The sequence below is a fragment of the Neodiprion lecontei genome, chromosome 7 (genome assembly GCF_021901455.1).
Source record: "Neodiprion lecontei isolate iyNeoLeco1 chromosome 7, iyNeoLeco1.1, whole genome shotgun sequence".
Taxonomy (NCBI): domain Eukaryota; kingdom Metazoa; phylum Arthropoda; class Insecta; order Hymenoptera; family Diprionidae; genus Neodiprion; species Neodiprion lecontei.
In genome coordinates, this window is record NC_060266.1 from 19,263,258 (window position 1) to 19,276,392 (window position 13,135).

General features: G+C 37.7%; 1 protein-coding gene across 1 annotated transcript in view; it reads left to right on the top strand.

Moving 5' to 3' along the window:
• Window positions 1–1,063: 1,063 nt before the first annotated feature.
• LOC107222369 (sodium-dependent transporter bedraggled) overlaps window positions 1,064–13,135 on the top strand; it is a 41,918-nt gene continuing 29,846 nt past the window's right edge. The window contains exons 1-3 of the mRNA XM_046746218.1: window positions 1,064–1,122; window positions 2,718–3,837; window positions 9,759–10,568. Coding sequence (XP_046602174.1) covers window positions 2,741–3,837; window positions 9,759–10,568 — 1,907 coding nt within the window. The 5' untranslated portion in view covers window positions 1,064–1,122; window positions 2,718–2,740. The remainder of the gene's footprint in view (window positions 1,123–2,717; window positions 3,838–9,758; window positions 10,569–13,135) is intronic.

A 13,135-nucleotide genomic window follows, 5' to 3' on the forward strand; every position in this document is an offset into this window, starting at 1 on the left:
AAAGTTTATAAAGAAAAAAAATAAACAAACAACGATCGGAGAGAAAAATGTGTAATAATTCAGGAGTGCTGTTTAAAGTCAGGACATTCGTGTGATAAAAAATTGTCAACAACGTAAAAAATTATTAAGACTGAGAAAGATTTCATTTTTAACTAGAAAAATTCAGTAAAACAGGTATCGTTAAAAAAAAAAAAAAAAAAAAACTGTTTTTCTTCGCTATCGTCGATCCTTTTTTGTTAATTGCAACGCAAAGTCAGTTTCTTCGGTTCACTCTACTTTTTTTTTTTAGTTAAATAAGGCTTTTTAACATCGATTTATTCTTGCACGAGCCTTAAATTTTCGCAACAGTTACAAGAAAGTATAGCAACAGTGATCGTAATGAGAAAGAATGTAGTAACGGATACTAAAAAACCGTCACCGGAAAAAAAAATTTATCTGTGTGAAAAAAAATCGTTTGTCGAGTTCTCGTGGAATACCATATACACTTGTTATAGTAGTAGGGGAAAATAAAAAAACAACAAGAAAAACAACGAATTTAAAGGTATTTTCCTTTCACACACGCAATGATGACGTTATATATATATACATATGTATATATATGACGTGCTTCTGCTCTCGCGAGTTATTGTTTCGATGCTAATCACCGCACTAAATGAGCTGACGCATCCGAGACTCGAATACGATATACAACATATATTATGTCCCTGTTCGAGACACTCGGTTCTCTATGCCTTAATTTTTAAACTGCACTCTTATTGTATCAATTGTCGCCGCGCGATTAGACCGGCTGCACTATTTCCAACGAGCGAAATTGCATCGTCGTTTACACCTTCGGTGTTCAGTTTTTAAGTTTCAATACCGCAGGAAAGTTGCGCGACGTTCGCGGTTTTAAGTGTAAAATATCATAACGTGAAATCGATCTACGAGTCGGTGCGAAATTTGAAAACACCAATCGAAGGATTACATTTCTCGTTCGAGTTACATTTTCTCTAGTAATATTGCGCAGTGCGTCTTTTCATTGTCAGACATATATTCGAATATCAATCATGTATACGAGAAAAAACACTAGGTCGACCGCTTCTTCGAATATTCGTGAATTTATTGTTAATATCTTCAAGTCCGGTAAGTGGATTGATTTTTATTTTATTTTTTTTTTTTCCCTATTGCTGTTGTTTTTTTTTTTGCTTAATTTTTCTCCTTTTTTTTTTTTTTTTTTCTTTACGGGTTTTTGGAGTCTTTAATAACGATGGTGTTAATTTTTACTATTTTGTAATTATGGTTCTGTAACCAGATTTGGAGTATAAGAATGTTTAAAAACGTTTATCTGTATCGTCAAGAAAATATAATAGCGAGAAAAATGTTTGGTTGTGGTTATTTTTACAGTTCTTAACTGTCTTCATTTATTTGTTTTTTTTTTTTTTTTTTTTACAATGAACGAAAAATATGGTTCTGGGTAGAAATAATAGAACATTTGTTTTGTAGCTGCTGAGCAGTAAATCCAGTATTCGTTACTGTATTCTAGTTAGGTGTAGTTACTAGTACCATTCTTCCTTACAACTGTTACGATTATAATTTGATTTTCATGCAAGAATAAACCGATGTTTAAGAATGAATGGCAAGCATAGTCTTTGTGAAAAGTTGGGAAATGGAAAAAAACCGTTGAAAAAATGTCTAGAAATGTTACTTTCACCGAGGATTTTTTGAACACGAATGTAACGACACGAATTTGGCCAAATTCGAATAACACGAAACAAGGTATCAACAATTTTAGGGAAGGTTTTATAATTCAAAACTTCCAAACGATTAAGCGCTGGTGTTTTTTTTTTTTTTTATCCGATTCAGATGTTTTTCGGCCTATTTTCCTCACTGACTAGATCACCATAGATTGTCCGAAAAACTTTTAAGAAATGTCGTACTACAGTTTTTTTTTTTTTTTTTTTATAACACACAGACTAATTTGTTCGTGAATATCCGTTCCGCAGTAAATACTTGTACAAGTTTATTTTTTTCTTTCAGGAATGTATATAATTATTTGTAAACATTCTTTTTCCGACCATCTCTGGAGGACTTTACGTTAAACAAAGTAAGCCGAAAAACATTAGAATGGGACCAAAAACACCAGAGTTCAATAACTTTAAACATTCCAATCATAAGATCTTTGATCAAATTGTTGATATCTTAACTTGTGATATTAGAATTTGTTCAGATTAATTTCTATCAGTACAGTAGAAGTGTCTTTAGCAATTACCGTTTGCGCAAATAGCGATGCTGGATGTTTTTTGAACCGTTTTATCGGAAAACCGTTTTAAAGGAAAAGAAAAAAACGGATGAATATGCGTTGCGCTGCTTTCCACGTAAAACAAGAGAATGAAGTTAGTAACGTTTTTACTTTAACGATGCATGTTTAACAAAAATCGTTACTTCGCACCTTCAGCAAGGTCCGAGATTTATTAAACCATGATAAACATAACATACATTTATTTTGAAAGGCCAACTCATTGGAAATCGTTTTAAAATTGAGCACCAACGGTTTTCTACTTGACGTTTCATTACGTTAACGTTACTAACTTCGGACTGATGAGAAAACATAGTATTGGCGACTTACAATCAGACCAAACAGATATTTGTTGGTACCTAAACCACATTCGCACTTTTAATTGTATCTATTTAGCTATGATCTAAATTCTAAATAAAGGTGTAAAATTTTCTGTTTCAAGGAGCTGCGCGATACGGTTACAAAATGGCTGGAACTGAATTGGACGATGGTGATTTGATCGACCTTGGTATAAGAGGAGTCTGCATATCGCGCAGACGAAGCCAAGGCTCGCCTTTGTCCTTTGAAGAAGGTCTCGAAGAGGAGCACGAGCACCTGTTGGACGTGTGTCCCCCTAAGTTGGAGGAGAAGCTGTCCCTCTCAGAAGGAGGCAAAGTGGATCAGTCCGCGGTGTCGATCAGCGAGGAGGACCCGCAGGATCAGGATTTGGGAAGCGACGTGCTGGTCACCCTGGGACACGACAAGTTCGTTCCAGCGGCTAAGCGGATCGACGTCGTCTCCTCGGACACGATAAAGCGTGTCAAGGACATAACGAAGAACCTCGAACTGCCGGCGGAGGACACCGTCGACGGTAGTCCGGAGGACCTGGAGGACCAGGACGCGTCCTTCGAGGCCAGGGAGATAACGAACGCGTTCAACTTCCTGGCAGAGCTCGAAGACGAGGATGACGAGGACGGGATCCTGAACGAGTCCGTTTCGTCCGAGGGTCCGTTGATGGACGATGAATTGTTACGGACGGTTAATTGCCCGTTGGATTCGACCCCATTTGCGGGCGAAAACAGCTTCGGGCGGGACACGTTCGAGTCATCGAATTCGATACATGTCTCGGGAAATTCCGGGCCCGAAAACGACGCCGAGGTTCTGATAAGACGGACCTCGCGAGGATCTGGAGACTTCGAAAACCTTGGATTCGAGGCCTCGTCGCCTTCCAACGCTTCCGGAAAGCCTCGGCGAGCCTCAGTTGCCTTTGACCTTGGATATGTAGCTCCGAAAACTCGACGCCTCGTCAAGTCTCACTCTCTGCGCACGTCTCTTGGGCTTTCCAACAGAAAATCGGGACCTGATAGCCTAGAGATGGTCCTCTGGAACGGGGCCAGGAACGTTAAGAGGACCGTTAACAAGCAGGACCGGAAGTCATGGAGCGAAGGTGCCGCCGGTCGCGAATTCAATGATGATACTGGTACCAGGACCCAACGATCTACTAGCCTTGGTCTCGATCCCATTGATCTGCCGTCCACTTCACGTGGATCCACGGCTTTCCAACAATCCGATTGCTCCCTCAGGTGAGTTCGTACTTTTCGTTCTATAAGATACTTGTGTAACAGTTATTGACCCTGTCAGAATTATTGACCTTTTTTTTTTGGTTGTATTTGTTTGATCATTAGTTATAAAATTACCAAAAAATAAATTTGGAGTGTCTAAACCTCTAGAAGTTGGTTTCGGTCATCGAGAAATTCACAAATTCTGCCGTCAATTTATAATTTTGTAAAAGACAAGGTTCAATAATTGCATCTACACGTGTCAATAACTGTTACACTTACTTTACCAATGAAAGAGACAAAATTAGTGCTTGGTCAGGTTTGGGAATTTGTATCCTAACAACCATTTGCTTTATTCGAAAGTGTGTGGATTGAGCTTCATTTGCATTCTTTTTCTCATTTTTTATCAAACTCAATCGATATTAGGAAGCATATTGTTAATTGACGATAACGTCAACCGTTTTTCGGTCGGTAACTTGTTTCAAATTTGGATACAGTATTTTTAGACAGTTTATCCTCTTTGATAGTATTCCACTTCTTTTTTATTACCACAGTTTTATTGTTAATCAAATAACAGAATCAGGATGAACGTTCCGGTTTCGTCCACCTTGTTTTACCAGTTATGACCATCGATTTGATCCAGTTTTGGCTATATTCATTACTCGCAGTCCAAGGTTATGTCCACAAGTGGTTAAACATATACAGAGGTGATTTAACGTACGTGAACATTAGATTTGTTTCATTCAAACTTGTTTCAAAAATCTTGTTCAATATCAGATTTCCGTGATTAAAGATATCGAAATTCAGATTGAATTATACAGAATTTTATGATCAGGTGGTCAGAAAGTGTAGGTACACTTGGGGACAATGAATCTGAGACGGCTAATTTTTCAAACTAAACAGTTATGTTGGCAACACAGAGAAACCTACGGCGCCATAGGCGACCGAGCGCGAAACTAACTCAATCTCAACAAACGTAACATAACCCGTGACCGTCGAATCTAACCTTAGAATATCGCGCGGATAATGACTTGTTGGGTTGATACGTATTACAAGGTAAGATTCGACGGTCATGGGTTACGTTACGTTTATTGAGATTGAGTTTGTTTCGCGTTCGGCCGACTGTGGCGCTGCAGGTTTCTCCGTATTGCCAACACAACCATCTAGTGTAAAAAATTATCCGTCTCAGATTCATTCTCCCCAAGTGTACATTAATCACAGATGGTCACGTATCTGACCAACATTGAATCGCTTTGTTTGTAAACGTTAAGAAGTAAAATTGAGTAGGAACGGTGCAAGTGGAAAATAGAAGAGTAACACAATGAGAAATGCTGCAGAGACAAGACAGAGATGAATAAGAACCTGACAAATTTTCTCAATATATATTTCGTCGTTCAATTTATTTTTCTACCGTACACCAATTTTTTATAGTCCGCTTAGCAATTTTGACGAAAATCTCGTGCGGTGTTTTGAATCGTTGTAACCCTTGCTCAAACCCTTTTCCCCCCAATGCTCATTCGGTCAGAATATCCACGTGCCCGTTATTACACACCGACCCCCAGCACCGGTGTACTTCACCGATGTGTAACGAAGTGCAACAGATGCGTCAGTCAGGCCGGCTTGCACTTGCCTTTAGTCATACTACGTAAGTTGTATACAGGGTGTCCGGTCACTTAAGGATAGAAATTTGAAAATATGTGGTCTTTGTGAGCGCTGATTACAAATTTGAACCAAGGGGTGTTTCAGTCAAAGTATCACGGTGCCAATGTCACTCGAAATCATTTCGTAATCTCCGAAATTACACTGAAATCAGTAATATTAAAATAAAATTCTGCATTATTAATCATTGGTAATCATGAGAAATCATTTGGGATTACAGAAATATCTTTTTAATATTAAGAAATCATATGATATCTTGGTAATCGTGCGAAATCAACTAATCAAAGTAAAATTATTTGTCAACTTAACTCTTTTAATCACTTTATAAATTGTAAGTGATCAGGATATATGCAATCATGGTAACAATTTTTGCTCCAGTGAGAAACACCTGGATTTGAACTTGGGGTTCAGGGACTCATAGTTTGATGAAAGTTGATATTCGGTGGGGTTTCAGATCGATCACTAAGGATCTCAAGTCGAATTTCGAAAATACACAATAATCAAATTATAACATTTTAAGGTGATGAGACAAATTAACGACAACAGAGTCAGGGCGGCTAGGTGGTCTAGTGGAGTAAGGCTCCGGTCAAGCATCTCTAGACGCCAGGTTCGATTCCTGGCTCCGTCGTTAATTTTTCGAATTTACATTCTTTCTATGACATTTTAAGGTTAGGAACGTAATCAGCGTCCTTAAAAATTCCCCCGGGCAGGGGGGTGGGGGATAAGATTCGTTCAATTAATCAGGTATTTCTTGAATTTCAAATTCCCGAATTTCAGGCATTCCTATTTTAACGATCTCAAAAACTACGCCCGATTTTTAAATTTCGAGTCGATCTCTGCTGGTAAGGAAGAATGCATAATCCAATCTTAATATGTCAAATGGATATTATTTAACAGTATATAGTATTTTTATCAATCTTTTTAATCAGACAATTTTTATATATTCACTTTGCAGTCAATAACTGGATGACGAATAATAATTTTCAAACAAACGCAAAGAGAAATGAATATATCAGAAAAATGTATATCGGAACTGTGTAAAGGAACTGATTAATTTATTAAAAATATCATTATACTTGGAGAAAATTCACTCATTGGAATCTCTTAAATTCAGTCGTATCGAAAAAAAGATAAACGGCTTCGAAAAAAACAGATGCTTCATCTTTGAAAACATCTGTGAAAAATATTCTATTTTACTTATCGTCTAACGCAGTTCAGCACGCATAATTAATACGCATAGAATGCATGAAAAAATGTAGAAAATAAAAGATATCAAAGTTCGTTTTAGAATCGAATTACAGTCAAATAATTTTCTTTAAATTATGTAAGAATATTCGAGTTGTAGATTATGAGTTGAACTTTGGTCGAATTGGCACGGAACACCCTGTATATTAAGTGAACTTAAATTATATACCTACTATTGTACATAGCTGCACCTACCTTATACTCTCCCCAACAAATTGAGGCGGGGTCCTGCAGGAAGTATACTTCCTAGTTCGTATATAATGTGCATAGTTTTATCTATATATATATTGTATAGAAAAATTTCTTGCAGATGAAATATAAAGATTCAAATTTATCAGAGTATCTAGTGAGAAATATCTAAATCTAATTATGTATTTATATTTAAAGTAATCAATTTGTAATCAAAAATGCGCTATCAAATTTTTACAAAAAATAACGACATTCCCTATCGGCAATCTAGTAAATTCTCCCCCCCTCCCTCCTTTTGGTTATTCTGATTATAATATGATTTATTTGAAAATCGGAAAAAGTCATCAGTTTCAAAGAAATCTTCTATAGCTTTAAGAATGCCGGAAATTTATATACGAATGAATCATTGTTCAAGATGTGTAAAAGTTACAGCGATGATAAATATTTGAAGAATTCTTCAATGTTTCATAGGCGTATGTATAACTCAAAGTCTGAATTATGTGATGCTTATTTTCTTGGCGGGAATTCTAATTAATGGTTGAGAACACAACGATTTGGTGAAATGATTATGAATTATTATTTGCAAAGAGGAGAGAGTATTTGATTTTTTATAATCGATGAAAAAATTTGATAAAACGGGTATCGCGACAATAACGGTTCGCTAATATTTTTGACTTTCGAAGAAAGTGTGATACGAGTAACTATTTAGTGGTGAGATTACAGTTGGAAGTACTGAATTTCTAGGTTACTACAAAACTAAATCCGTGCGTTTAATGCCCTAGATATTTTCAGACAACCAATCGCATCAATTCAACCTAACAGTTAGATGAAAATATGACACGAGTGGCTATAAACAAAGAAAAACAATAACCCAAAAACTAGATTATCTGGTCATTGTTACAAAACTAATTCTCACTTTCTGCTCAGAATAACATATTTTTCGTTTATGGGTAAAAAATGATGGGACAAAGTACTGGATCATACAACAACTAAAAAGTCAAGAAATTTCTCTCGGTGTGGAAAATGAATTCGGTACAGCAGCCAAATTTCGATTGTTTGTTATTATAATAATCAATACCACCACTCTTACTAGTCAATTCAATTTTCAACCGTTATTTTTGTTACTGCGTTAATGGAACGTCATAAGTTTTGACAAAAGAAAGTGCCACGGAGGGGATGTCATAATTCATAGTTGCAGAGGGAGCGCGAAACGATCAACGATAGTGAATAAGAACCACTGATTGTAAGAAAACTGGAACACTTTCGCGGTTGGAAAGATAAAACGACAATATCATGCGGGTATATCACATACAGTGGAAGTGTGTGGGTCATACGGCCATTGTACGCAGTGTGGTAAATATTTTTGTGCCATATTCCTTATGTCTATGACGGGTTGTGAAGGTTCAGACCGCAGTGACTTAGCTATGAGTCCTTTAGGTTAGACAGACGAAGTAATTGCGCCACATAGAAGGGGAACCCCAATCAGTTCATTTCCACAATGCGAAGAGCGATTGGTTTGTCACATTTTGCCACGCATTTGAGATCAGTATTCACTTTTATGGATCTTAAAAGACATCTGTAAAATTAAATACAAGTTCATTCGAATAATAAGCAGCTGTGAGAGAACCGCGAGTGCAGCGATTATTAATGATCTTTCGGTGAAGTGAAAATGTGCAGATTGTTATACGTGTACGTATATAGACGGTGAAATATTATATGTGCCAAAAATAATTATCATACGGTACATGTTTCTTTATTTTTATTTCACACACTTGCGTGGAGGTTAAGTAATCTTGTTATCACTCTGAAATAGGAGCTATCTAAATACGAAACCAATTGTCACTTTAATCCGCACATTATTTTACCTAAATCGAGATATATTGTAAAGTGATTATTGAAAAATTAGACAAATACTGGCGTAGGCATTTCCGAGATATCGCTTTTTTTATATAATTTTTTTTCACAAATACAAGTTATCTGTACAGTGGATAAAATAGATTTCTGTACTAGTGCGGTACAACGGATGTTCGTAAAAAATAGTTTTGCTCGTGCGAACAGCAGTGTATACTACACATATTATACGCTAGATTTGTAAAATGTTTCATAAACAATGTTTCGGGAATTTGACAAATGAGCAAAATAAGCCTAAAGACACTCGATCCAGATTTGAAAAAAAAAATACCACAGTTCTGAATCATTTTCAACGTTCTAATTATATACGTACGTCGAAGCTTTTCTTAAAATCTCGACGTCGTAGCTCGTGATATTCGAATTCGCTCTGCAGTTTCATTTCTGTTATCCAGTATGGATATCGTTTTATTCGCGTTCACTGTCCTTGACACAAATAACGTTACCGGATATTTTTGAAACGGTTTTTTCAGACGGTACCATTGTTTAAACACTTTCTCTACCTGACGCATGGCACAGTCAGGTCTCTTTCTATCAAATGCAAATATAAATTAAATTAAGATAACAGTCCAGGGTTGTACGATTCAATTAAATTGCTTTTTCGCATAATCGATTATGAACGATTGATCGGACTTTTCTCAATAAATTGTTTCTCCTTCGAATATCGATTACGTGAAAAAACAATCAATCGACATCTAAGTTTATTCGATTAATCACACGGCCCTACGCCTTTTTTTTCTCTCGTCTTGAAATTTGCAATAGGATTAATTTCGAAAAAGAAATTTTCACAGTTTTCTCGTTGTCTGAATGCTTCTTATAATCCCTAAAAATCATAATGACTATACATGTATCCATAACCCCGTGCAAATTTGCTAAACAATTGAAAAAAAAAAGACGTAAACTGCGCACATGTGCATTGTAAATAAAGAAAAATTTTCCACCAGAAGCCGCAAAACGGAAGAAGGTGGAGACGACGCTGGTTCAGTGACGTCATCGTCTTCGTCGTCGTCATCCTCGTCAGCGTCAGAGGTAGATTGGTCGTGGGTCGAAGAAGTCGAGACGTCGCGGTCAACGAAAGCGCGCCGCGTCATGGAAGCGGAGAAGTATGACGACGTGGAGGCGTCGTTCGGTGGCGGGATAGAGGGGGGAATTACCATCTTTGCCCCCCACTCCACTGCTGCCAACTCCCACTCCGCCGCCTCAGCTAGCCTCGAGCGCACGCGTCCGGCGGGGAACGTGTCCCGCGGCTCAGTCGGCAGTACAGTCATGTCTGCCGTACCGGCGGCCAAGCCTCCGAGCGTCTCGGGCGCGGGTCCCGCGCCTCCGCCTCCACCCGCCGGCCCCGGGGGCCCGACCTCCTGGGTCCGCGCCTCGATGCGCCGGCTGCGCCACCTGCGCCTCCCGGAGGCAGCGGAGATCCGTCCGGGCCCATCGGGCCCAAATTCACTCCCGGACATCGCCCTCGTCGCTCCCGACATCCTCGCCGCACAGACCAACGCCTCCTCCGTCAGCCTCCGACCTGCTAGCGCCCCCACCCCCCGCCTCGTTGGGCCCAATTCCGCCGCCCCCGGCAGGGGCGGACTTCCCGGCGGGAGGTCCCGGGGAAGAGCTGGCAACCCTGCCAGGCGAGACAGCCTCCAGTCTGGGGCTACTGCCAGCGATACTTCCTGCTCGACCTCCTCCGCCGCCTCCACTGTTACCAGCCCCGCCTCCAGCCCTGCGGGGACTCCTCAGCACGCTGGGTCCGTCAGAAGGTGAGTCTTGAATTTTTTTACTTTTTTTTTGGGTTTGCTTGTGGCCAGGTAGTGGGGGTCTTTTAAGGTTTAGTTTAACCTTGTATGTTCGATGGACGGTGGTAGGGATCGAATGGTTGAATTTAGGTACTGGAATATTTGAGTGATTGGCAAGGTGTACGCGATTTCGGATCGTCAAAGAAACGAATGGTTAAAATACTTTGTACTCAAAACCTCGAATGGTTAAAATCCTTAGTAGTCAAAACCCTGAATGGTTAACATACTTAATAGCCAAAACCTCGAATGGTTAATATACTTAATAGTCGAAACTCCGAATAGTGAAAATACTTAGTAGTCAGAAGCCCGAATGGTTAAAATACTTAATAGCCAAAACCTCGAATGGTTAAATTACAAAATAGTCCTAACCCTGAATCGTTAAAATACTCAACAGTCAAAACCCCGAATAATTAAATCTCCAAAATAGGGTGAAGTTCCAAATGATCACAACTTAAGCGTTTGCCGCATATCGTATAAACGTTTGTAGTTTTGACCATTCGACAATTCAAGATTTTCGCGCATCTGTCGTTTTAGTGTTAAGAAAAAACCGGAATATCGGAATCATGCAAGTGAAAATCTGATCCGTAGAATTTTAAAATGTTACATGTAAAATTCTATATCATAACAGTAATGATGATTATAATTTATATGCAATATACCGGGAATTTTCTCTGTGAAACTAGCACTCTCAACGCCAGTAGATAGGCAATAGGTGATACATTTTTTTATTCGGACATGTCGAAATGTGGCTTAACGTCAATTCGGTTGCCTATCTGCCGGCGTTGAATGCGCCAGTTTCACAGAAAGCTCGATATAGAATGGCAATTAAATTATTATAGATAGACAGCTGGGTGACCAGCGAAGTGGTAAAAATCATTTAAAAACTCGGAAAAATTGTAAAAACTTCTTGCAGATTTTCTAGAAAATTCCACGAGATATAGTAATTATTATAACGTTCAAACGATCTTTCAAATTTTTAATCATATTACTAATAATCTAAATTAATTATGTATAATCTTTTGACTATTGGCCTCCCTCGTTTGTTTATATTAAACAGTGTATATATTTTGGTTTTTTTCATATTTTTATAACCTTTTTTATAAAGTTCGACGTATGTAATTAGTTCATTTTTTAAACTCTGGGAATTGCATTTTCGCGTTTATGTAAACTCGATATTACGTGGCATTCTTATATCGCGTTAAAATCCTACTTTTTCATCCCCGCCCGAGAAAAACATTGATCTTTGGCAAAAGGTGCTTACTTTGACTTATATTCTTGTTTCTCGACTGCTAGAATTCGCAAGACTGAAATTAGTAACGCCAACGTAACAAAACATCGAAAAGTATCCTCGATTTCGCAACTTCGGAACGACTTTGAAAAAGTTATATACTTACAAACAATTCAAAGACAGAAAGTTTTGAAAGTAATTAACAATAAAATTCCGGAGTTTTCATCCATCTTTAAATTTCTACTATATGTATGTATAATTGCTGCAAACTTGAAAAACTTTGACGCGTCCATAAATCCTATATTCACTCCGAGAATAAATATGGTTATAATACTTGTAATTATAAGAAAAATTGAAGAGAAAAAACGTACATTGTATAATATATGTACATGCAAATAATGAAGTGGATTGCTTCACCCTGCATTAACATTCGCCGGAAGGAAAGGGTCGTTAAAAGTAACGATTCAAGTTTGTGTGCGTATTTTTACAAGACATTTACACGCATTATGTGCGACTAGGTACCGCGAACCATGAACTCTTCTCGTTTACGCAAGCCTCTCGGCGAATGAACGTGAATACCGTTGCTCCACGATTGCCAAACTGTTACGCGTTATAACGCGATTGTTGTTCCTTTCGTTATCTCTTCTTCGTCGCCTAATTTCCTCTTTCTTTGTCTCTTCAAAGCACCGTATCTGTACAAGGTAATGCTGAAAGAATAGTAAAGTTTTAAAACACCTTTAAGTCGAGTCAATAAATTACTACATCTTTGATCAGCTTCTTAATATTGACGGATATTAATTGTAAGCTAGAATTGAAAGAATAAATAATAGTATTTATTCAATTTGAAAGTGAAAGAAATTATTGCTAAAGTTTTATCCATTTTTTAGAAGCTCGTTTCATCGTTTATAATGTTGAAAAAGTTGTTCCATATTCTTTAAAATACATAAAACACTTTAAAACACACCTCCGTAGCATAACATCGAAATAAAAGATTGTAATAGCTTCTTAGATGTTGTGAAACTTCGTTTGTTTTTTTTTTTTTTTTTTTTCGTGCTATTATTGTCAAATTTTTTGACGCAATGGTTCATTTATTATCGATCCGTTAATTATATCGATTTTAATGTCGTTATAAGAAGAATGACCTATTTAGAAACGAAATAAAAATTGTAGAAAAAAAACATGACGCGATTTTAACATGAGCTTATTCAACATCAGCGCGTAGAAAAGTAAGTAAAAGTTAAACATGGAATACGGAGAACCTAGATTAGCTATATTTATAAAGCGCCACCTATGCTAGTCGGTA